This window comes from Salmo salar, chromosome ssa02 (assembly GCF_905237065.1).
Source record: "Salmo salar chromosome ssa02, Ssal_v3.1, whole genome shotgun sequence".
Lineage (NCBI taxonomy): Eukaryota > Metazoa > Chordata > Actinopteri > Salmoniformes > Salmonidae > Salmo > Salmo salar.
The window spans coordinates 33,113,741-33,139,047 of record NC_059443.1 but is presented as its reverse complement, the minus strand read 5'-3'; the positions used below and the strand labels follow the sequence as shown (position 1 = coordinate 33,139,047).

The 25,307-nt window shown below is 45.4% G+C and overlaps 1 protein-coding gene and 1 pseudogene across 3 annotated transcripts; one reads left to right on the top strand and one right to left on the bottom strand.

Moving 5' to 3' along the window:
* Window positions 1-791: 791 nt before the first annotated feature.
* Window positions 792-8,628, top strand: LOC106580498 (succinate-semialdehyde dehydrogenase, mitochondrial-like; annotated as a pseudogene).
* A 535-nt stretch (window positions 8,629-9,163) lies between these two features.
* LOC106580477 (dyslexia-associated protein KIAA0319) lies at window positions 9,164-24,436 on the bottom strand. 3 transcript variants are annotated; one of them, XM_045702605.1, is made up of 18 exons: window positions 24,011-24,436; window positions 22,918-22,995; window positions 21,615-22,273; window positions 20,830-21,001; window positions 20,603-20,665; window positions 20,381-20,473; window positions 15,833-15,965; window positions 15,283-15,494; window positions 14,944-15,109; window positions 14,686-14,834; window positions 14,245-14,396; window positions 13,966-14,104; window positions 13,673-13,832; window positions 13,326-13,462; window positions 12,967-13,089; window positions 12,768-12,858; window positions 10,901-10,989; window positions 9,164-10,812 (listed from the first exon to the last, which is right to left on the bottom strand). In XM_045702605.1, the coding sequence occupies exons 2-18, from the start codon at window positions 22,967-22,969 to the stop codon at window positions 10,655-10,657; spliced, it is 2,748 nt and encodes a 915-aa protein (XP_045558561.1). In that variant the 5' UTR covers window positions 22,970-22,995; window positions 24,011-24,436; the 3' UTR covers window positions 9,164-10,654. The 3 variants fall into 3 exon arrangements, with proteins under 3 accessions (XP_045558561.1, XP_014017095.1, XP_045558563.1); XM_014161620.2 differs by having other exon boundaries at window positions 10,901-10,992; window positions 24,011-24,435; XM_045702607.1 differs by lacking the exon at window positions 21,615-22,273 and having other exon boundaries at window positions 10,901-10,992; window positions 24,011-24,434.
* Window positions 24,437-25,307: the final 871 nt, after the last annotated feature.

The following is a 25,307-nucleotide window of genomic DNA, read 5'->3' as shown; positions in this document are numbered from 1 at the left end:
GGACTAGATCATTTTGGCTGCATTCAAGAGTATCAAAACGGAATTATAAACTGGGTGGTTCGAGCGCAGAATGCTGATTGGCTGACAGCTGTGGTATATCAGACTGAATACCACGGTATGACTTTTTTTTACTAGTCTAATTATGTTGGTAATCAGTTTATTATAGCAATAAGGCACCTCAGGGTTTGTGGTATATTGCCAATATACTACAGCTAAGGACTGTGTCCAGGCACTCCACCTTGTGTTGTGCTTAAGAACAGCTCTAAGGTGGGGTATATTGGTCATTTACCACACTGGCCTTATTGCTTAATTATAAAGGGGTGGTTTGAGCCTAGAATTGTGATTGGCTGACATATTTAACAAATAAGGCCAAGGAGGTGTGGTTTCGGTCAAAATACCACAGCTAAGGGCCGTTCTCATGAGCAGTGCCTGGACACAGCCCTTAGCCGTAGTATATTGGCCATATCACGAACCCCTGAGAAGCCTTATTGCTATTATAAACTGGTTATTTACATAATTAGAGCAGTAAAAATAAATGTTTTGTCATACACGTGGTATACGGTCATACAGCCAATCAGAATTCAGGGCTCAAATCACCCAGTTTATAAAAGACTATACCACAGCTATGACAAAACATTAATTTTTACTGCTCTAATTACGTTGGTAACCAGTTTATAATAGCAATAAGGCTCCTCGGGGGTTTGTGATGGGGCCAATATACCAAGGCTAATGGCTGTCTGTATCCAGTCGCTCTGCTGTTGCATCATGCATAAGAACAGCCCTTAGCCGTGGTATATTGATCAGGCGTATTGCTTAAATGTATCATTGTTAAATTGTGGCTGTCTGATTATTAATAACGAGTCATTATTTATGATGCAAGGTGATTTGTAGATCATTAGTCGTCAGTCTGCTGAAATGTCGAACAAGCCCATTGAGCAGTTGATGCAATGTGATTTATAGATTAGTCAGCTTCGCCTTTAAAGTCGGCTTGAGACTGAAAGGACTGAACTTTGACAGATTTAAGACTTTACTAATGATGCAATGTACACATGCCTACATTTCAGGGAAGCTGGTTATAGTTTGCGGGCTCTTATTGGACGCAAGAGAAGATATCCAAGCGCGTGGATTGGCCAGCTAAACATCAATGGCGATGGGAAAGACAGACGATGTAACGTTGTAACAAACTATTTGTCAATACATTCGCTTATTTCATAACTATAACTAGCCTAGTATCTTAGATACTGTCTTTGCATTGTAACGTATTGTAGCACTTGCAGTCAATACGAAGAATACATGTACCTACACATTTTGCTGCTTTCGATAATGACATTTGTGTTATAATGTATCTATTTTGAGCGAAGGAGCACACGAATTATGGTTTCACTTAGTCAGTAATGTATTGTGTGTGTGCATGATCACGTGTTTACATCGATCGCCTTAAAGAAGGGTTCAAACTCGTATCTATCCACGGACGACAACCTTATTGAAATTCCCACTCACTGCAGCAGTTTTTCTTTGACTGACAGAGCGAGACAGCATTCTACTTGAAACCTCTTGTGGATAAAGCTATTCTCCTGCTATGGGTAGTTTCTGTCTCCTAAGAAGTCGGTGTCTCCTCCGCCAGTTCGGCCTACCATTTGTCATGCATCGGCAATACAGCCTCGACATTTCCGCTCAGCTTCTCCGAACGCAGGGCTATGTGAACGGGCAATTGCTCCCTCTACCTTCCCAGTGCTGGACCCAGCGACGGGTGAAGAGATTGCGAACGTCGCAGACTGAGGTCCAGCAGAAGCTAAACTAGCTATCGACGCAGCCTACAAGGCATTCTACTCCTGGAAACAACACACAGCGAAAGTATGCCTCTACTTTAATTATGCTGTAAGACAGTTGACTTGACAGTTCACGATCCACAATTCTGTGAATAGCATATTAATATTGTTTTCCTTCTTCATCAGCACCACCGTTTCCCCCACATTTCCTAGTTGCATGAAATCAACAGTGTGACAGTTGTGACTGGCATGCATGTTAGGCAGAATATAATAACCAAATAGAGACAGTCAAAGTGCACAATGACATCTATTACAAGCATCATAGCCTATATCCCAGGGTTCATTGTTTTGGGGCCTGTACTGTAGTGTACGCTCTATAATAGCTTGGCCCGCAAAGTAGCCACTCCAGGTTGCATTGTTGTTTTTTTTACTGTCCATCATAGAGGTCGACCGATTATGATTTTTCAACCCCAATACCGATTATTGGTTCACGAAAAAAGCCGATAGATTAATCGGACGATTTTTATATATATACTGCTCAAAAAAATAAAGGGAACACTTAAACAACACAATGTAACTCCAAGTCAATCACACTTCTGTGAAATCAAACTGTCCACTTAGGAAGCAACACTGATTGACAATGAATTTCACATTTTGTTGTGCAAATGGAATAGACAACAGGTGGAAATTATAGGCAATTAGTAAGACACCCCCAATAAAGGAGTGGTTCTGCAGGTGGTAACCACAGACCACTTCTCAGTTCCTATGCTTCCTGGCTGATGTTTTGGTCACTTTTGAATGCTGGCGGTGCTTTCACTCTAGTGGTAGCATAAGACGGAGTCTACAACCCACACAAGTGGCTCAGGTAGTGCAGCTCATTCAGGATGCCACATCAATGCGAGCTGTGGCAAGAAGGTTTGCTGTGTCTGTCAGCGTAGTGTCCAGAGCATGGAGGCGCTACCAGGAGACAGGCCAATACATCAGGAGATGTGGAGGAGGCCGTAGGAGGGCAACTACCCAGCAGCAGGACCGCTACCTCCGCCTTTGTGCAAAGAGGAGCAGGAGGAGCACTGCCAGAGCCCTGCAAAATGACCTCCAGCAGGCCACAAATGTGCATGTGTCTGCTCAAACGGTCAGAAACAGACTCCATGAGGGTGGAATGAGGGCCCGACGTCCACAGGTGGGGGTTGTGCTTACAGCCCAACACCGTGCAGGACGTTTGGCATTTGCCAGAGAACACCAAGATTGGCAAATTCGCCACTGGCGCCCTGTGCTCTTCACAGATGAAAGCAGGTTCACACTGAGCACATGTGACAGACGTGACAGTCTGGAGACGCCGTGGAGAACGTTCTGCTGCCTGCAACATCCTCCAGCATGACCGGTTTGGCGGTGGGTCAGTCATGGTGTGGGGTGGCATTTCTTTGGGGGGCCGCACAGCCCTCCATGTGCTCGCCAGAGGTAGCCTGACTGCCATTAGGTACCGAGATGAGATCCTCAGACCCCTTGTGAGACCATATGCTGGTGCGGTTGGCCCTGGGTTCCTCCTAATGCAAGACAATGCTAGACCTCATGTGGCTGGAGTGTGTCAGCAGTTCCTACAAGAGGAAGGCATTGATGCTATGGACTGGCCCGCCCGTTCCCCAGACCTGAATCCAATTGAGCACATCTGGGACATCATGTCTCGCTCCATCCACCAACGCCACGTTGCACCACAGACTGTCCAGGATTGGCGGATGCTTTCGTCCAGGTCTGGGAGGAGATCCCTCAGGAGACCATCCGCCACCTCATCAGGAGCATGCCCAGGCGTTGTAGGGAGGTCATACAGGCACGTGGAGGCCACACACACTACTGAGCCTCATTTTGACTTGTTTTAAGGACATTACATCAAAGTTGGATCAGCCTGTAGTATGGTTTTCCACTTTAATTTTGAGTGTGACTCCAAATCCAGACCTCCATGGGTTGATAAATTGGATTTCCCTTGATTATTTTTGTGTGATTTTGTTGTCAGCACATTCAACTATGCAAAGAAAAAATAATTTAATAAGATTATTTCATTCATTCAGATCTAGGATGTGTTATTTTAGTGTTCCCTTTATTTTTTTGAGCAGTGTATATTTGTAACAATGATAATTACAACAATACTGAATGAACACTTATTTTAACTTAATATAATACATAAATAAAATCAACTTGGTCTCAAATAAATAATGAAACATGTTCAGTTTGGTTCAATTTGGTTTCCTGACTGATGTCTTGATATGTTGCTTCAATATATCCACATCATTTTCCTTCCTCATGATGCTATCTACTTTGAAGTGTACCAGTCCCTCCTGCAGCAATGCACCGACTTTCCAAAACTATAGTTTGTTAACAAGAAATTTGTGGAGTGGTTGAAAAACTAGTTTTAATGACTCCATCCTAAGTGTATGTAAACTTCCGACTTCAACTGTACCTTTTGACTATTGGATGTTTTTATAGGCACTATAGTATTGCCAGCCTAATCTCGGGAGTTGATAGGCTTGAAGTCATAAACAGTGCTGCGCTTCAAGCATTGTGAAGAGCTGCTGGCAAACGCAGGAAAGTGCTGTTTGAATGAATGCTTACGAGCCTGCTGCTGCCTACCACCGCTCAGTCAGACTGCTCTATCAAATCATAGACTTAATTATAATATAATAAACACAGAAATACGAGACTTTGGTCATTAATATGGTCAAATCTGGAAACTATCATTTTGAAAACAAAATGTATATTCTTTCAGTGAAATACTGTTCCATATTTTATCGAACGTGTGGCAACCCTAAGTCTAAATATTGCACAACCTTTAATGTTATGTCATAATTATGTAAAATTCTGGCAAATTAATTATGGTCTTTGTTAGGAAGAAATGGTCTTCACACAGTTCGCAACGAGCCAGGTGGGCCAAACTGCTGCAGGTGGCCCTGACTCTGCTTCCACTGAACGCAAGAGAAGTGACACATTTTCCCTAGTTAATATTGTCTGCTAACGTGAATTTCTTTTAACTAAATATACAGGTTTAAAAAATATATACTTGTGTATTGATTTTAAGAAAGGCATTGATGTTTATGGTTAGGTACATTGGTGCTACGGTTGTGCTTTTTTCGCGAATGCGCTTTTGTTAAATCATCACCCAGTTGGTGAAGTAGGCTGTGATTCGATGATAAATGAACAAGCACCGCATTGATTATATGTAACGCAGGACAAGCTAGTTAAACTAGTAATATCATCAACCATGTGTAGTTAACTAGTGACTATGTTGAGATTGATTGTTTTTTATAAGATACATTTAATGCTAGCTAGCAACTTACCTTGGCTCCTTGCTGCACTCACGTAGCAGGTCGTCAGACTGCCGCTCAGTCTCCTCGTGGATTGCAATGTAATCCGCCATAATCGGCGGCCAAAAATGCCGATTACTGATTGTTATGAAAATCGGCCCTAATTAATCGGCCAATTAATAGTCCATGAGTGATTATGCAATTATTAAGCGCAACTCACTCACTGCCATATTAATACATCACTAAGTGAGAGAATATCAAAGTCTGACTCCAACATCTTATGCTGTAGTTTGGGGAGAATCCTGTTCACTCCAGTTTTGTCTTTGATCTGGTAAAGATGGCTTCATTGTACTGGTTTTCTTCTGTCCATGCAGCCAACAACCCCCCCCCTGTCTTTTTATCCATCCCCCCTTTTCCGACTCTCTGTCCCATTTTCATCATGCAAATAAATGCTCTGCTGCCATGCATGTGAAGCAATGCTTCGGAGCGAGAGGGACTGAGTGAGTGGAAAGGCTACAGCCGGAGTCACCACTCACCATCAACACCTCATACACTCTCAATACACAGCAAACATTGTTGCATCAAGTTCCATCTCTGTTATCAGGAGCTGCTAGTTTCAGGGAGCGCTAGTAAGACCAGATGGATTCTTCCAGATTCTTGTGGATCATGCAACTTATTGATTCCATGATCTGATTGAATGTTTTCTTCCTTAGGAAAGAAGTGTCCTTCTACGGAAATGGTACGATCTGTTGACATTGAACAAGGAGGACCTTGCTAAGCTGATCACCTTTGAGTGTGTGAGTATTGTCTTGCTGGATGCAACAGGGGTGCTGTCCTTGTAATGATTTGAATTTCATTCTGAGTTGTAAACCACTTGTGTGTTCTGCACCTCTTAGGGCAAGCCCATGAAGGAGTCCCTGGGGGAGATTGCTTACGCTGCTGGCTTTCTGGAATGGTTCTCTGAGGAGGCGCGCCGTGTCACCGGGATGTTGTGCCCTCAGCTGCCAAGGACCGTAAGATCCTTCTGCTCAAACAGCCTGTGGGTGTGGCTTCCATCATCACTCCGGTGAGCCGTAATGCTTCATCCATCTACTACATGTCAGGGATGTCCAACTTAGGTCCTGGAGAGCTACCTTCGTAATGCTTTTCACTTCCTGCGTAACACCTAGCCTATCCTCCTTCCCCCCTCCCCCCACACACACAGTGGAACTTCCCCAGTGCTATGATCACCAGGAAAGTGGGTGCTGCCCTGGCCGCGGGCTGCACCGTCGTGGTGAAACCTGCCGAGGACACACCCCTCTCTGCCCTGGCGCTCGCTGAGGTCAGTGCTTCCGTTCCCACAACAACACTCACTGTGCACTGTGGCTGGGTCCCCAATGACACTTCATTTGTCTAATTCATATGTTTACTTTTTGTGTGTGTAAAGCTGGCGAGTCAGGCCGGGATCCCTGCGGGGGTGTTTAACGTGGTTCCCTGCTCCAGAGAGAAGACCCCCTCCATTGGGACTGTCCTCTGCACAGACCCCCTGGTGGGGAAGGTCTCCTTCACTGGATCCACTGCCACTGGCAAGGTATGGAAACGGATCTAGAATGGCTTCAGAGTTAGCTTAATCAATCCTGAAAATGCAATATACATTTCATGTTAGTCTTAAATATTGTAGGTGGATAATTTTTCCATGAAAAGGCCTGTGATCTTCCTGATAACTCCTCCCTCATCCTCAGATTCTCTTGAAGCATGCCGCTGACACCGTCAAGAGGGTTTCAATGGAGCTGGGTGGCCATGCCCCCTTCATTGTGTTTGACAGTGCAGATGTGGACAAGGCTGTGGCGGGAGCCATGAACTCCAAGTTCAGGAACTCAGGACAGGTACTGGAATAGGAGTTATCTCAAAACAAATCATTTTGTGTCTACTGTGCTGTTCAAACTGTGAAATACACCATATCGAAATGTTGCGTGTCATTCTAAAATGGGGTGTCTTAAGTCGTGGCCTAACCTCCATGTCCCTCAATGTGCCCTTTGACCCCCGTTAGACATGTGTCTGCTCCAACCGCTTCCTGGTCCAGAGTAGGATCCACGATCGCTTCATAGAGAAGTTGGGGAAAGCCATGGACGCAGAGCTCCGTCTGGGCCACGGCTCTGACCCAAACACCACCCAGGGACCCCTCATCAATGTCCGTGCCTCTGAGAAGGTAACCTGGTTCCTTCTGTCAAGAGGGTGTTTGTATTATAACTATACTATAACTGTATTATCTGCATGATGTTGTTTATATTCTATGTTACATAACCTTATGATTTCCTATGTCTCTCCCAGGTGGAGCACCAGGTAATGGATGCAGTGTCGCGGGGGGCCAAGGTGCTAAGGGGGGGGAAGCGTCTGGATGGCTCATTCCATCAGCCCACTCTGCTGGCTGACGTCACCACAGACATGCTGTGTACCAGAGAGGAAACCTTCGGTCCTCTCCTGCCAGTCATCAGGTCAGTGGAGCTAGGAGAGATCAGACAACTGAAGACTGGATGGATGCTGAAATGGGAGCTAACTCAAGGTGTTTATTCTCTTTTCCTTATGACAGGTTTAACACAGAGGAGGAAGCACTTTCCATTGCCAATGCATCTCATGTGGGTTTAGCAGGTGAGCTAAACATTATTGTATGCACCTTGCTGTCATGTCTGAAAATCCCTCAAACCTATAATAGAATAATTATTTGACAGAGCCAGTCTGATTTACAAATTTTATTATTTAATGTCAATAGAAAGTCTATCTCAGAATCTGAGTTGATGAGTTTCATTCAACTACGCTCTTCTCCACCCCCTCCCAGGGTACTTCTTTTCCCAGGACGTCAGTCAGATCTGGCGGGTGGCGGAGAATCTGGAGGTAGGCATGGTGGGGGTCAACGAGGGTCTCCTCTCCACCCCAGAGGCCTCCTTCGGTGGGGTCAAACAATCGGGCCTAGGCCGTGAGGGCTCCAAGTACGGCATCGAGGAGTACCTGGACGTCAAGTACATGTGCTTTGGAGGGCTAACCCCCTGAGGGTCCACTGCCCCACCCCCACCCCCAAGTAGGAAGCGGTGATGTTGAGAAAAGGGAGGATTCTTAGGCTCTAGTAACAGTTACTTAATCATATTTCACTTTTTTTTTTTTAAATACAATGGATTACAATCCTCAAATATGATTCCTTCACAAATGATTGTGATTCTGATCCTCTGCATATGTTGTCATTGAGAGCCTTCATCGCTCAGATACAGGGAAAGAAATATTAACAAACATATGTTAATGCACTAGTCTTCCCACATACAATATATTATACAGTAGAGCTGCCTTACGATATTCAGACAGGTGGTACAAACTGTGTGCTGTATCTGAGCCTGCAATGTAAATGTTGTGTTCTCTGAAACTGAAGTAATGTCTCTTGCCAAACATTGTCTCCTAAGTGCCGTTTGAATGATTTGACAAATTCTGTTTTCTAGTTGTGACATTCTTATTGTAAAAATTTTTAAAATATATATTTCTAACTATTGTAAATATTAATGGAGTATTTCAGAAAATATAAAATAAATGACTGTGAGTTACTTTGTTGTTTGTGGAACAATATCATTTGGTTTATCTTAGATTAGTGTTTCCCAACCCTGGTTCTCCAGTACTCCCAACAGTACACACTCATTGTAGCCCTTGACAAACACACCTCATTCAACTCATTGAGGGCTTGATGATTAGTTGACAAGTTCAATCAGGTGTGCTTGTCCAGGGTTACAATAAAAATGTGTACTGTCGAGGGAATTGGAGGACCAGGATTGGGTAACACTGCTGTGGAGGGAACTGGAGGACCAGGGTTGGGAAACACTGTGCTGTGGAGGGAATTGGAGGACCAGGGTTGGGAAACACTGTGCTGTGGAGGGAATTGGAGGACCAGGGTTGGGAAACACTGTGCTGTGGAGGGAACTGGAGGACCAGGGTTGGGAAACACTGTGCTGTGGAGGGAATTGGAGGACCAGGGTTGGGAAACAGTGTGCTGTGGAGGGAACTGGAGGACCAGGGTTGGGAAACACTGCCTTTCATCTTACTATTCATTATGGACAGGAAAGAAAACTACACAGAATTCAGTACTGTTCATTGATTTGATGCATTTGTTTTATTTCTGGCAATATATTATCTGTAAAAACATTGGTAGCTGTAATTAGTTAAGTAAACAAATTATATACCAAAAATTGGGTGGTGTAATGGGAAAAATCCATGACTATTAGTGTTTCCGTCCATATTGGGGAAATATCTCCCCAGTCGCTTACGAGAACAAAAAATGTAAAGCAACCATTGGACATGCTTATGTTACTTTAATGTCTAAAGTATTTTATCCATTCCATCAATGGTTACCTGTCCTGCAAATTAACGTTACTTATCAAATACAACAGTCCTCTTCTTAACCCTTAAACTGTGTGTCCTGACTGTCCTGTCAATCATTATTTTGCACTATACTCATGTAATCAGACATTCTCTGACACTGAATTCAGGAGGCAAAAAAATCCATCATTACACAAAGGAATTACTGATTGAAAGCATGTCACCCACCATGTTCAAGTTAGATAATAGATCTTACCAAGGGAAGGAAGAAAGGATGCTTTGCCAAGTACTTGGATAGAACAGCGTCTCTGTCAGCCACAAGCTTATGGTGCATAGTGCAGCTTGGCACCTTTATGGCTTGTCCCATGAAATGCCTGGTTCTGTTTCTTCAGGCCCATTTCTAAGACCTATTATGCTTATTTAGCATAAAGAAGCTTTAAAAGGAGAAAGATACCAAAACTATACAACTAGTTTGGAGGACAAGGGTGCAAACTCAAACTCAATACAGTTCAGATACAGTAAAATGCTGTGTTGTATTGTGTAAAAGTCAAAGACACTCATAGAGAGATCCCAGATAAATTGAGTTAGATTCTGATTAAATCATTCACGAGTAGCATCACAAGATGGATTCTGGGTAGTAAATGTAAGAATTATGAGACTTTTCCCCAAATGTGCACTCAAGCCATTTTGACAAATCCAATTTGTCAAATAATTTACAGGAGAGGCGTCAGACGCTCACAACCAGGGTTGGGCTTGTCTCCATTTCCTATAAAATAATGACAGTAAAAAAAACATTATTGGATAACAAGGCAAAGATAAAGGTCAGTAGTAGTCGGTAGACTAGTATGCATAATGGATAGTTGTATGTACATTCACCAATCTGGTTATCTGTAGAAGTATGTGAGGCCACAGAACCTCACTGTGCTCCTCACAAAGAGCACCTTCATCCTTAGTGTCGAATCATTCAAACAGTCTGTATGTATGTAAACTCAATGCTACTGTTAGTCCCCAGAATCCAGGGATGCCCAACTCTAGTATTCTACGGCCCTTGGATTTTCACATCTCCCTGGTGCTAAGTCGTCCAATGAATGTCATAGAAAGTACACATCTGGTCGAAACCAGTATTTGAATAGAAGACGAGACCAAAAACAAGCAGACACTATGGCACTCGAGGACTCGAGTTGTGCACCCCTGCCACAATCGCAAAAGTGGGTTTCACTCATGTTGTCCGATAACCACCCCGGTTTCGTGTGTTCCTGCTCATCCGAAGGTGTTCCCGTTGCGGGCAGCCTGAGCATTGGTCCGGTTTCTGCTCCGGACCGGTCGGTCTCGGCTGAAGATGGTGTCCTGGTCACTGTCCAGCTCTGACTCGGACATCATGAGGCTGGAGTTGTGCTCTGTGCTCCTGTGTTTGATGTCTGAGATGGGGACAGACCGGGTAGATCATGGCAGGGTCACCAAACACAGGAAATGTTTGAAATGTTGATTGAAAAATCAGACACTTACTGTATTTGGGCCTTAGCTCCATTTTCTCCTGTTCGTCCATGTTGTCCAGTATAGTGTACTTGGTTTTCTTCCTGACCTTAGTGCGACTCCTCCTAAACATAAAAAAACACATTTCTATTAAAGTTCGAATGCAGCCGTAAAAAAAATCTCAATATCAAATCATTTCCAGGTAACAATTAAGTACCTTACTGTGATTGTTTTCAATTAAAATAGTCTAAAAGATACAAAAAATGACTTGTTAGCTAATAGCCATTTCTCAAGCAACAATTTTGCTAGGACTGTCTGGGGGTGGTCTGAGTGGGGAGGGGGAAACTGAAAACTTGCTGTTATTGGCAGAGAGGTTTGGAACTCTCTTTCTTATTGGTCTATTAACTAATTTACCACCAGGCGATGTAACCAGGCAGACCAAAACCCCATCCAACCAAAACAGGCAGAAATTTCAGGCAGTCTTTTCAAACAGTTCTTACACTAAAATGGCAATATCATAATTTTCACAATTTTACAGTATTATTCCAACCTCAGTGTGGAAATACTGTATATATACACAGTACCAGTCAAGTTGGGACACACCAACTCATTCCAGGGTCTTTCTTTATTTTTACTACTTTCTACATTATAGAATAATAGTGAAGACATCAAAACTATGAAATAACACATATGGAATCATGTAGTAACCAAAAAAGTGTTAAACAAATCCAAATATATTTTATATTTGAGATTCTTCAAAGTAGCCACCTTTTGCCTTTGACAGCTTTGACAGCTTTGCACACTCTTGGCATTCTCTCAACCAGCTTCACCTGGAATGCTTTTCCAACAGTCTTGAAGGAGTTCCCACATATGCTGAGCACTTGTTGGCTGCTTTTCCGTGAAGAGGCGACTCTGGGATGCTGGCCTTCTTGGCAGAGTACCTCTGTCCCGTGTCTGTGTTCTTTTGCCCATCTTAATATTTTCTTTTTATTGGCCAGTCTGAGATATGGCTTTTTCTTTTCAACTCTGCCTAGAAGGCCAGCATCCCGGAGTTGTCTTTTCACTGTTGATGTTGAGACTGGTGTTTTTTGTGGGCACTATTTTAACGAAGCTGCCAGTTGAGGACTTGTGAGGCAACTGTTTCTCAAACTAGACAATCTAATGTACTTGTCCGCTTGCTCAGTTGTGCACCGGGGCCTCCCACTCCTCTTTCTATTCTGGTTAGAGCCAGTTTGCACTGTTCTGTGAAGGAAGTAGTACGCAGCATTGTACGAGATCTTCAGTTTCTTGGCAATTTCTCGCATGGAATAGCCTTCATTTCTCAGAACAAGAATAGACTGACGAGTTTCAGAAGAAAGTTCTTTGTTTCTGGACATTTTGAGCCTGTAATCGAACCCACAAATGCTGATGCTCCAGATACTCAACTAGTCTAAAGGCCAGTTTTTTTGCTTCTTTAATCAGAACAACAGTTTTCAGCTGTGCTAACATAATTGCAAAAGGGGTTTTCTAATGATCAATTAGCCTTTTAAAATTATAAATTGGATTAGCTAACACAACGTGCCATTGGAACACAGGAGTGATTGTTGCTGATAATGGTCCTCTGTACACCTATGTAGATATTCCATAAAAAATCTGCCGTTTCCAGCTACAATAGTCATTTACAACATTAACAATGTCTACACTGTATTTCTGATCAATTTGATGTTATTTTAATGGGCATAAAATGTGCTTTTCTTTCAAAAACAAGGACATTTGTAAGTGACCCCAAACCTTTGAACGGTAGTGTATATATAAAACACAGGAAATTCCATGTTTTACTGCACTGGGCCTTTAACAAACAGCTAATCATAAAATCTATATATGACATTGCTGTGTGTCTGTTCAAGAAAAGAAAAGTGACCTTTTGCAGCAGTACACACACGCCCAGGTGACTGTCATGATGAAGACAATGACCATGAAGAAGGACAGGATGAAGTAGAGAACCCGCCACTCTGCCAAACAGAAGAGAGAAAGGACTGGCACTGTGAATGTAGCATCTCACAGCAGACGGGGCAAAAAGTATATCATCCTCTCAGGACCCATGAATGAACATAGCTCACCACAGTTGCTCTCTCCGTCACCAAAGAACCTGCGAATGAGGTTCTCCGTCCAAAAGGGGTCACAGACACACTCCTTGGTGATTGGGTCACACGTTCCTCGGCCCGAGCAGCGGAGCAAGCACACTGTGTGGGTGGTGGGATGAACACCAATACACAAACAGGATCAGCATACACCAAGGCAGAGGACAAAGACAGACAGCTTTATTAGTCACCAAGTGATGAGATGTCATCTAGTCTAATTTAATCTCTCATGTAATATAATCAGAGATGGTCTATAATGTTGTTGTAACATTGTAACAGGCTTTGATATAATATGGTATGATAAGGTAAGATGTGGTGTTCTGTGTTGTGGTACTCACTGACTGTATCCACTCGAAGGACTCTGAAGAGCAGGTAGTCAGTCTTCTCCCTCAGCAGCTGCCCACGCAGCACACTGGCCAGTTTAGGACCAGGGACTGGCCCCTCAGGACCCTGCACTGAGAACCTCAGCACTGTGCTACACACACACACACACACACACACACACACACACACACACACACACACACACACACACACACACACACACACACACACACACACACACACACACACACACACACACACACACACACACACACACACACACACACAAACAATGCAGTAATACAATGTGTAAAAACACAACCATGTGTGTTTTGTATGTGTTTGCTGCGTCGGGCAGTACCTGAGATCTGAGTGTCCCCATAGGCCCCTGAGGTGGATGTCATTGTCCAGGACGTGGAGCAGTGCAGCCAACTGTCTGAGCACTGTGTCCCTCTGTGACACACTCACCTGGGCCAGCGCCACCAACACCTCCACCTCCACCTCCTCACGACCACCAGGGTCTGTGGACACACACACTGTCTGAGAACATACACACTCTGACAGAACACACATATGCTGTACGTGCTGTTCAGCTCTTCCTCCTAATGCTCGTCATGGTCCGTGGGGAAACACAGTCTGAGAACACACATCTACCTGGCCGCACTTCCACGGTGGCTGTGGCAGTGCTGCTGCGTCCCTGGGTGTCTGTGACACGCAGCTGGAACAGATAGGTCCCCTCCACCAAGTTGGCCAGGCACAGGAAGGCCTGCTGCTCTGAACCATATAGTACGTCCTGGGGAAACAACAGGACAGAGTAGTTCCTACCTTAAAGTAGTTCCTACTTCCTACCTTCCTACCAGTTTAGCTAACAGCATATTACAAGTTCAAACTATATTTACCGTATACCTAAGTATCAAGACTCCTCTCACTCACCCCAGCAGCAGGGCTCTGACTGTCCCGGACCCAGAGGAAGTGCACCTCGGCTGGGTCACCATCCGTCACTGAGCCTCTGAGCACCAGGGAGTTGTTGGGCAGGGTGAGGGTGTGGCTGCCGCTGGCATGTGCTACAGGTGGAAGGCTTCTGGCTGAGGGAGGATGGACAACGGGCTGTAGATGAGTACCATCATGCTCAACCAGCCTGGGTGATGATGTCTCATCTTGTTTTGAACACTTTTGCTGTGATTGAAGCATTGTGTGTTTTCTTAGCAGGTTGACGTTTATTGTCATTAATTATTGTTAGGGTTAGCAGTGTGGTTAAGGTTAGGTTTAAAATCAAATTGTATTGCTTTGTGGCTGTGCCAGCTAGTGACCTCTCTGCAGAGCTGCCTCCAGTACATGAGTCATCCCAATAAATGCCAACCTGTGTTTTCTTACCCTCTTGAACACTGACTGTGAGAAAGGCACTGTCTGTCAGCCCTTCCTGGTCACTCACAGTCAGACTAAATGTGTAGCGGCCCGCTCTGAGGCCCGTTACTATGGCTACGGGCTTGTCCACACCCTCTGTCCTTGACCCTGGAGGACCTCTACAAAACAACACAGAAAAACATCATGAGAAAGCTCTTCAGCTTGTTCTTCATATCTTTATAGACTCTTCTGGACACAACCTTTGACATATATGAACAGCGTTGGTACCTGATGGTGTCCCAGTGGTAGCTGGTGACGGCGTGGTCATCAGTGCTGCTGCTTCCGTCCAGGGTGACGCTGGTCACTGGGAGGGTCAGCTGCCTGTTAGGACCCACTACAGCCACAGGGGCTCCGTTTGACTCCTTGACCTCAGCTATGGGGGTGCTTTTGTTCTCTATGGGACAGAGCAAAACAGATAATTTGTTGAAACATGTCCTATGCATGTTTTGATACCCCTAGGTTTACTACTAGGTGGACTAGGGTAAAGGAATGCCTGAGGACAATACAATGTTGTAGAACATATCTGATACTCTGTTATAATCTTAATACTGTCCTTATGTCATTTACCTGTCATCTGAGTGGCAGCGGTACTGACAGAGGAGGTGGCTGTAGTAGGGTCACCCTGCCTGTGGGCCAGGGTAGCAGCAAGGCCAGGGCTGGAAGTGGGAGCGAGGGTGACATGGCTGGGGTAGGGCATTTGGTCATTCTCCACTGGCTGAATGACCTTCACTGCAGCCGTGGTGGAGTCTGACAACCCGGCAGAATCTGTAATGGTCAACCTGGAAAAAAATCAAGATGAATCCAGCTACTCTTGTACGCTTGTATTGTAGTGGTGGGGGAAACATTGATGGTAATGGCTTACACAGTATCTATGTCACGTTTCCATGAGGCTTCATTCATAGATATAACTATCTAAAGGCAGAAAACCTTTGGTCCTGTATTCCTGTTGGTTAAACACCAACTATGATTAATAGTGCAGTCTGACCTGTGTTCCATGGTAGAGCAGCATACACAAACTATTTTTTCTTCCATTCATTATTTGAATTTCAATCCTTGAATTGACTGAGATTAAATTTAATTGGACCCCAAGTCTAGGCCACAGAGGTCCTACCCATACCTGAACGTGTACTCTCCAGGGGCAAGGTTGGATAGATTGAGAATCTGTGTGTCTGAGAAAGCTCCAAGCTCTATGGATGGACCTCCAACCTGCTCCCAGTGATGGCTGATCATCACTCCATCATCAGTACTCTCTGTGAGGGACCATCAAACACAAGATAGTCATAATATAGGCCAAATCTATTCTGTAAACGGACAACATAGTATATTATTAGGTGGGTGCTTGATAGAATTCATATTCAAATAATTGGATAGGACTTGCAGACTCAAATTCTTCAACAGATTGAAATACTGGCTAACGGTATTTAAATACAGCAGTAAGAGAATGTTACGACCCAAAACAGATCTTCATCCTCGATTGAAACATTGTTTTTGTTTCACATCAATAAATGTTGGAGCATTTGAGTGTGCATGCCCTAATGGCTCTTAGTCCAGTATTTGATATTAGACTGAACTCCTTGATCTGTAATGTTCATTCATCTGTCTGATACTACTGCTCTGAAGACAAGAGGAAGACTGCCCTCTACTGATTCATCCATACCATGTCCAGCAGCATCTTGACACCCACAGGGGAATATTTCTCCTTACCATTTCTCATTTTGGGCCACTGTCATGATGATGAATATTTAGATAATGCATGAACCCAACAGCTAAAACAAATTATTTATTGAGGTTGTTACAAACTTGGAAAAGAAAGAACACACTGATGCGAAAACCATTTCTCAATTGAATGAATATGGTCTTACATTAACATTTTAGTAATTTAGCAGACACTCTTATCCAGAGCGAAATACAGGAACAATTAGGGTTAAGTGCCTTGCTCAAGGGCACATCGACAGATTTTTCAGGTAGTCGGCTCTGGGATTCGGTTACTGGCCCAACGCTCTTAACCACTAATCTACCTGCCACCCCAGCTATATAGTATTATATACAAACTATTCAATTACGCAATATCTGAAACAGATAGCTTATTTTGTTTACAATAAGATAGTAATTGTTAGTTTATAAGGCGATTAGAAGTAGAATATAGATGCCACGGTGGAAATGGCCACTTCTTTGTTCCCCTCTTTTATTGGGATGTTTTGTTCTAGTATCTCTTTTTTCATTATTTGACATTGTTTATTTTAAAATGCAACCCTAATGTTATGTTAAAGTAGGCTAGCTTGGCCTGAAAGCCATTCTGTACAATATGCTCTAATGTTCATTAGGAATTGTAACGCACTGGCCATAGAGAGGGGTTTTTGTTCTTTATTTTGGTTAGGCCAGGGTGTTACATTGGGTGGGCGTTCTATGTTTTTGTATTTCTTTGTTTTGGGCCGTGTGTGGCTCCCAATCAGGCACAGCTGAAGTTCGTTGTTGTTGATTTGGAGTCACACATAAGGAGCATGTGTTTCCTTTGGGTTTTGTGGGGGATTGTTTCTGTTTAGTGTTTTGCACCTGACAGGACTGTTTGGCTGTCGGTTTCCTTGTTTTGTTTTTGTATAGTGTTCTTGCCGTAATTAAATACAAAGATGAACACTAACTCCGCTGCGTATTGGTCCACTTTCTCAGACGATGACTTCTCTGTGGACGAAGACAGCCGTTACAGAATCCCCCACCAACAACAGACCAAGCAGCGGAGGAAGGAGCAGCGCCAGGAGGAGCAAGGATCCTGGACCAGGGAGAGAAAGGACTGGACATGGGAGGACATCCTGGACGGCAAGGGATCCTACACTTGGGAAGAGATCCTGGTCGGAAGGGATCGCCTCCCATGGGAACAGGTAGAGGCACTCAGAAGACTGGAGGCAGCAGGAAAGAAGGACCAACGGTATGAGGGAACACGGCTGGCAAGGAAGCCCGAGAGGCAGCCCCAAAAAAATGTTTTGGGGGGGCACACGGGGAGTGTGGCAGAGTCAGGTTGGAGACCTGAGCCAGCTCCCCGTGCTTACAGGAGGCAGCGCAGTACTGGTCAGACACCGTGTTATGCGGTAAAGCGCACGATGTCCCCAGTACGCGTGGAGAGCCCGGTGCGCTACATCCCAGCTCCTAACATCTGCCGGGGGAGGTTGGGCATCGAGCCAGGACGGGTTGTGCAGGCCGTGAGCTCTAGACCTCCAGTGCGTCTTCAGGACCCGGTCTGTCCTGTGCCTGCTCCACGGACCAGGCCTCCAGTGGGTCTCCCCATCCTGGTTAAGCCTGTGCCTCCTCCTCGGACCAGGCCTCCAGTGGGTCTCCCCATCCTGGTCAGTCCTGTGCCTCCTCCTAGGACCAGGCCACCAGTGGGTCTCCCCATCCTGGTCCGTCCTGTGCCACCTCCCAGGACTAGGCCTCCAGTGGGTCTCGCCAGTCCGGAGCCGCCAGAGCCGCCCACTAGTCAGGAGCCGCCCGCCAGTCAGGAGCCGCCAGAGCCGCCCGCCTGTCCGGATCCGCCAGAGTGGCCCGCCTGTCCGGATCCGCCAGAGCGGCCCGCCTGTCCGGATCCGCCAGAGCGGCCCGCCTGTCCCTATCCGCCAGAGCGGCCCGCCTGTCCGTATCCGCCAGAGCGGCCCGCCTGTCCGTATCCGCCAGAGCGGCCCGCCTGTCCGGATCCGCCAGAGCGGCCCGCCTGTCCGGATCTGCCAGACTGGCCCGCCTGTCCGGATCTGCCAGAATGGCCCGCCTGTCCGGATCTGCCAGAATGGCCCGCCTGTCCGGATCTGCCATCGCCGCCCGCCAGCCGGGTGCAGCCATCGCCGCCCGCCAGCCGGGCGCAGCCAGGGTCGTCCGCCAGCCGGGCGCAGCCATAGTCGTCCGCCAGCCTGGCGCAGCCAGGGTCGCCCGCTAGCCGGGCGAAGTCAGGGTCGCCCACCAGAACTTCGGCGCGGCCAGATGCGCCACCTAAGAGGGCGACGCCAAGGGTGGAACAGAGGCCACGTCCCGCACCTGAGCCGCGGCCGTAAGAAGGCCCACCCGTACCCTGCCCACCCTGCCCTTCAGTGTCAGGTTTTGCGGCCGGAGTCCGCACCTTGGGGGGGGGGGTACTGTAACGCCCTGGCCATAGAGAGGGGGTTTTGTTCTTTATTTTGGTTAGGCCAGGGTGTTACATTGGGTGGGCGTTCTATGTTCTTTTTCTATGTTTTTGTATTTCTTTGTTTTGGGCCATGAGTGGCTCCCAATCAGGCACAGCTGAAGTTCGTTGTTGTTGATTGGGAGTCACACATAAGGAGCATGTGTTTCCTTTGGGTTTTGTGGGGGATTGTTTCTGTTTAGTGTTTTGCACCTGACAGGACTGTTTGGCTGTCGGTTTCCTTGTTTTGTTTTTGTATAGTGTTCTTGCCGTAATTAAATACAAAGATGAACACTAACTCCGCTGCGTATTGGTCCACTTTCTCAGACGATGACTTCTCTGTTTCGTCTGAGGACGAAGACAGCCATTACAGGAATAGCCCATAAGTCCTCACAGAGTCTTTCTATGTCAAGCAAACAGTATGTATTGTAGCTATAAGAAATAATGTAAATTCAGCTTGTAAACTCAATCATTTCCCCCACATTTCATATATCTAAGTCAGAGGAGAATCACTGGATCCAAAGTGACAGTGGCCTACATGTCAAATGTCTGGTCTCCAAGGGGAAAAGTCACAGCTCCATCTCTTGGCTCACAGTGCTACTGGTGACCTGCACCACCCGTCAAAGCCCCAAAAGGCTAAAGTCCTATATGAGTCCCTCCTGCTTGTTGACCCCAGAAACCCCAATGAAATCAGGATGATCCTGAGGAAGGTTGGTTGTCTAAGCTCATCTCAGACGGCTGTGTCATGTCCTAAGCCGTCCCAGCGGGTCTCACAGTGTCCTGTGCAGCATGTAGAGGGCAGTGCCAGTCCGGTGCCTGGTCACGTTTCCTGCCCACTGACAGAGAAGCAGCTGAACAACTTAACAAAGAAAGAAATGAAAAGATTGGAAGTAAAAAAATACATAAATAAAAAGAAAGGAACTGGAAAAGAAATAGAGCCAGCTGCAGAGGCCTAAAGTAATCCTCAAGCTGCAACGGGGTGAAACCCAGACTCTAGATGGAAGGGGGCTCTGCCAGTACGTCAGATAAATCTTCTATCAGCAAGGGACAAAAGAGAACACCCAGCCAGATGGAATGAGGAAGCTCAACCTGTACCTCAGGGGAGTCTGGCAGGGGACAGAAGAGAGCAGCCAGCCAGATGGAACGAGTAGGACTCAACTCCAAATCCAAACGCTTCTTCAATATCCCTCCCAGCCAGAAGAAGTCGAAAATCATTGATATTTACTCATATGAATTTGCACCCAGCCACATAGCCAATCACACATACACACACAAGCACTAACAACATTTGCTTTTAAGTTTAAGTTTGCTGCATCTATTAATTTGAAAATACACTTTTACATTAACCACACACAGTAAGTATTTAGTATTTGTATTCATATTAGTGTGTTTAATGGTACATCGGAGCTGTGACTCTGATCATTCATCTGATATATATTTATCTTTAGTAGGCCTACTCTAAAAGTAAAGAGTAAAATTATGGTAAGGTTAGTCACCATCCAAAGCCAACTATTTCATACATACGGCTGCCGTTCATGATGGTTGAGCTGGCAGGAAGTGACACGACCTCGGTTACTGGGAGGGTGATGGCTTTGGGGGTCTGGTTCCTTCTCGCAGCTGTAAGGTAAGAGATATTCCATCCATTAGGACTGTCAGCAATGTGTGACTGCTGTGTACCCTTTCTAATTAATCCAGGAAATAAACTTCCGATCATGCTTGTAAAAACCCTTGTGTTTGTGACTGTACCAGTTTGGGGCTCTGGGCCGACGGAGGCTACCAGCTCCACTGTGTCCCTGGGCAATGTTAGCTCTACAGGATTGTCAGATTATACAAAGACAAGAGATTGAGAATAAAACAACAAAATATTAGATAGAAACAGGTTATGTAACAGGGGGAACAAAGAATATGAAAGACTACCTACGATCACCAATAAAGATTTTAAAAATCCAATGAACAAAAACCTATTGCAGTACCTGTCTGTGTGGATGTGGTCAGGGGTACAGTACTGGACAGATGAGCTGGGGCTTTATTGGGATGGGAAGTCCTTACTTGGCTCGGTTGGGAGGAGTGAACACTGTCATTCTGTGGTTTGGGCGTGAATTTTGGCCCTGAGCTGGCCATGGATGTGTTCTGTAGTTCACTATCCTACAATGAAAACACAACAGAAAATACATTACTATTCGTATTAGTAAATGATGACTCTCTAATATAGAATCTGTATTGCTCATTCCCAAATTAACACTCTCCAAATCCCCCTCCTGGGAATGGCTGACAAGCCTACATTAGCAAGAGAAGCTATATGGATTACAGTATGTCCTATCCTCAAAGGATACGTGAAGGTCAGGCGCGCTGAGTGAATGTGACTACAGAGCAACTGAGTCAGCAAAATGCCACTGTAATAACACACACACACACACACACATATATGCAGACTGTCAGCTGGGTGACCGTTTATCATACCTCAGGGAAGTAACCCTATTTAAAATGTCCCAGCTGTCTTTACAGGAGATATTTCCAACTGTCTGCCTTAATTTAGACAGACTGCTTTTTCATGGCCAGTTTGTTCACTAATAGTGAGCTATCTAAATCCTAATCACTGTACTGGATCAATGGAACGTAGAACATCTATGTAACTCAGTATTATTTCCACCATGTCCTGACAAACATGTATGTGGTCCTCACACTGCCTGCAACCCTATCCATGCCATCATTTCTTGTTGCGTCATGATTCCTGCCCATTGTTCCATCTGACACTTACTTTCTTGTTTTCAGGTGTATCGCCAGACGTGGGGTCACTGGGGGGTGCCCCCTGGTTGACTGTCGCCCCAGTGGAAGGACTGGGCAGGCTGCTCTCAGCCCCTTCTGTTGCAAATCCCAGCCCCTCTAACCTGCCTTCACTTTCCGATAGGTTGAAACCATCCCTCCCTTCCAATGCTGCAGGCCAATCTGGAAGATCCCCACCGTTATCCTCAGGGCCAAGTTCACTCTCAGGGTATTCCAAATCCGTCCCACCTGGGTCACCAAAATCTGTCTGGGGCCCATCTAACAGGGCTAGGTCCTTCAGGGCCTCCACGTCCCCAGAGGGGCGGGGCCTCCAGCGACTGGGGTAGGGCTCCCCCCTGACCAGAGACTGGAGCAGCAGGGTCTGGGGGGGTCCTCTCTGCAGGAAGGCCATATAGGAATCAGCTCCAGGTCTTTGTCTGGGCTGACAGTTCTCCCTCTGCTGGCAGCTGAGGATGTAGCAGCGACGCTCAAACAGCCAGGCCAGGTTACAACCGGGCAGATCACAACAGGCCCCAGCACACTGCGCCAGAGATGACACGTCTGGCACCCGCAAGATATTGCTGTTCCTCAGGGCCGGGGAGACCACAGCCTCTGAGTAGGTCGCACCCTGCCAGCACTGTGACGCATCTGCAGCTATGGTACAGAGCACAGAGATATATGGTAAAACAGCTTTTGCTTAAACTTTGCTTATATTTAGTAAAGGTCAGCAATAAAATCAGAAAGAGTCAGATGGAAGCATTAAACGGAGGGAAACTAGCATGAATTATTCAGCGATCACTTCACTGATACTGTGAGCCTAGGTATACTCACATCTTAGCTCTCAACAATATCATCTGATAACTGAGGGAAAAGGCATCATCTGCTTTCTTTGTGTCACAGTGGAGAGTTTATGATAATGAATAAATGGACTCAATAACAGCAAACATAATTCTTCTGCTGCTCTCACAAGGGGATATTGAGTGCACAAGCAGATCCTGGTAAACATCACCCAAATATACTGCCACTCTTAGAATGAATCAATAAGCTTTTTGGAGGTACTTAAAGGACACATTTGGGTTCATTATCCTGTTATTAATTGTTCATTTTAACCCCCGAAAAGCATCTCTTGTGAAACCATTGTCTTCTTGACAACATGGGAATCAGAAACTCAATACAAACATGACTGCTGTTTGTTAACTGTGTGCTACAATACAAATACAACATAGAACACACAGCAAAAATATTCATTTAACATGAGGTACATTTACAAGAATGTCATTTTAAAGATGTCCCCTAACCTTCCACATAGTGCAGGAGGAGACAGAGAAGCAGGTGAGCTCCTGTCTGCATGATGCACCGGACAGACTGATCTAAACCTGGAACACAGAAGAAATCACAGACACATTACTCATTGTCCCAGATATTAATAATAATAATCACACATCACCTACTGTATCTACCAATGACCACTTTGATACTCACTCACAAAAGCAACATGGATTCTCCTACCCACAGAGAATGGCCGTCAGTATCCTCCTGCCTCATGTTGAGTGGATGGTGTGTGACTCAGTGTAAAGCCACATGCCACCTTGGCAAGGATGACACAGCACCGCTCTCTGCCCATACCTCCCATGGTGGACTCTACTGGTGGGAACCTGTTACTACTGTCACCATACTGTGTGCTTACTGGTCTGTTGCTTCCGCATACTGTGTAGGTAAACAATGATCATATATTTAAGTTGTTTCAGCTAATTGTTAAGGGTAGTGGTTAGGATAAAGTGTGATTCTAATATAGGGCTACAGATCAAGGGTCACTGTTGGTCACTGTATTTGAACTCAGGACAAAGCATTGAATTTGGCCTCAGGCTTGATCCCCATTGTCTGTCCTTTTGCATACCATGCTGAGGAAGTCACTGAATAAGCTGACACCATAGAAGGCTCTCTAAATAACTAATTAATTAATCAATTACTTAATCATGAGTAAACCTAACATATTGGTAATGTGTGGTCGCACTAAAACACAACATCCAATAAAGTCAACAAGCTGATTTCCTTTACTTTCTCCATCCACATCCCTTGTATTATAAAACGCTGTTCCAGCACCAAGGACAGCAACTGAGAGGAGGTGGAGAAAAAAGGTTTTATGAGGCATTTGATGATGACGCAACCAACTGTTTTCTAGACTGGGAAGCTAACGTCAATAGCCTACTAACCTCACGGTTGTTGAGGGTTATAACATGGTTCGAATGTGTAGTCTACAACAAGATATCGAAATGAAATAGATACTACCGAGCAAGCCAGAGCAGTTCAACTATTCAAAGCAGCCCTCCATTACTCACTGCTCATACAGCACTTGCGAAAGATGTAGCTAGCTACACGTGAGACACTCACCAAGGATGAAGGGTGCAACAATGTATCCAAATAGCGGTGGAAGTGAAAGTCTTTGTTCCAGTCGATAAGACAAATTATGCTGGCATTTTGTAAATTCCCGGCGCTCACACAATGTGCAGTCGAAATACACCTAGCTCGGCTGGGTTGCTACAGTCTTATTCACGCCAGCTACTGCACCATCCTTCTCCACTGTTCCCCTGCTGCTGTTACCGGTAGACATCCTTTGTAGCTCTTTTGGGCGCAGCCGAATGGGTGGTGGTAGGTCTCGAGAGGCAATTTGCTCTGCAGCTGAGCAAAATTAGTGCGCACTGATATTCGGGGAAAAGCTGCTCATGTCATGCTGCTCACCATCCTTGACTGGCCTCGGTGGCTTGCCTTCCATGCAAGGGGAGGAAGTGTCGCCAGCGGGATATATCAGGGGAGGGGGACGATATATCTTCAATATAGAGTACCAGTCAAAAGTTTGGACACACCTACTCATTCAAGGGTTTTTCTTTATTTGTATTATTTCAACATTGTAGATTTATAGGGAAGACATCAAAACTATGAAATAACACATGGAATCATGTAGTAACCCAAAAAGTGTTAAACAAATCAAAATATATTTTAGATTTTAGATTCTTCAAAGTAGCCAACATTTGCCTTGATGACAACTTTGCAGACTCTTGGCACATTCTCTCAACCAGCTTCACCTGGAATGATTTTCCAACAGTCTTGAAGGAGTTCCCACATATGCTGAGCACTTGTTGGCTGCTTTTCCTTCACTCTTCGGTCCAACTCACCCCAAACCATCGCAATTGGTTTAAGGTCGGGTGATTGTGGAGGCCAGGTCATCAGATGCAGCACTCCATCACTCTTCTTCTTGGTCAAATAGCCCTTACACAGCCTGGAGGTGTGTTTTTAGTCATTGTCCTGTTGAAAAACAAATGATTGTCCCACTAGGCCCAAACAAGATAGGATGGCATATCGCTGCAGAATGCTGTGGTAGCCATGCTGGTTGTTTGTGCCTTGAATTCTAAATACATCACAGACAGTTAGACAGTGTCCCCAGCAAAGCACCCCCACACCATCACACCTCCTCCTCCATGCTTCACGGTTTCACGGAGATAATCCGTACACCTACTCTGCGTCTCACAAAGACACAGCGGTTGGAACCAAAAATCTCAAATTTGGACTCATCAAACCAAAGGACAGATTTCCACCGGTCTAATGTCCATTGTTCGTGTTTCTTGGCTCAAGCAAGTCTCTTCTTATTTGTGTCCTTTAGTAGTGGTTTCTTTGCATCAATTCGACCATG

What these genes read in the sequence shown, in the direction of transcription:
- LOC106580477 (XM_014161620.2), bottom strand. Translation starts at nt 22,969, where the DNA reads ATGCAGACAGGAGCTCACCTGCTTCTCTGTCTCCTCCTGCACTATGTG. An exon ending in ATACACCTGAAAACAAGAAA is followed by an intron (nt 21,002 to 21,614) that starts GTAAGTGTCAGA and finishes TTTTCATTGTAG; the next exon opens with GATAGTGAACTACAGAACAC. An exon ending in TGACGGAGAGAGCAACTGTG is followed by an intron (nt 12,859 to 12,966) that starts GTGAGCTATGTT and finishes TCTGTTTGGCAG; the next exon opens with AGTGGCGGGTTCTCTACTTC.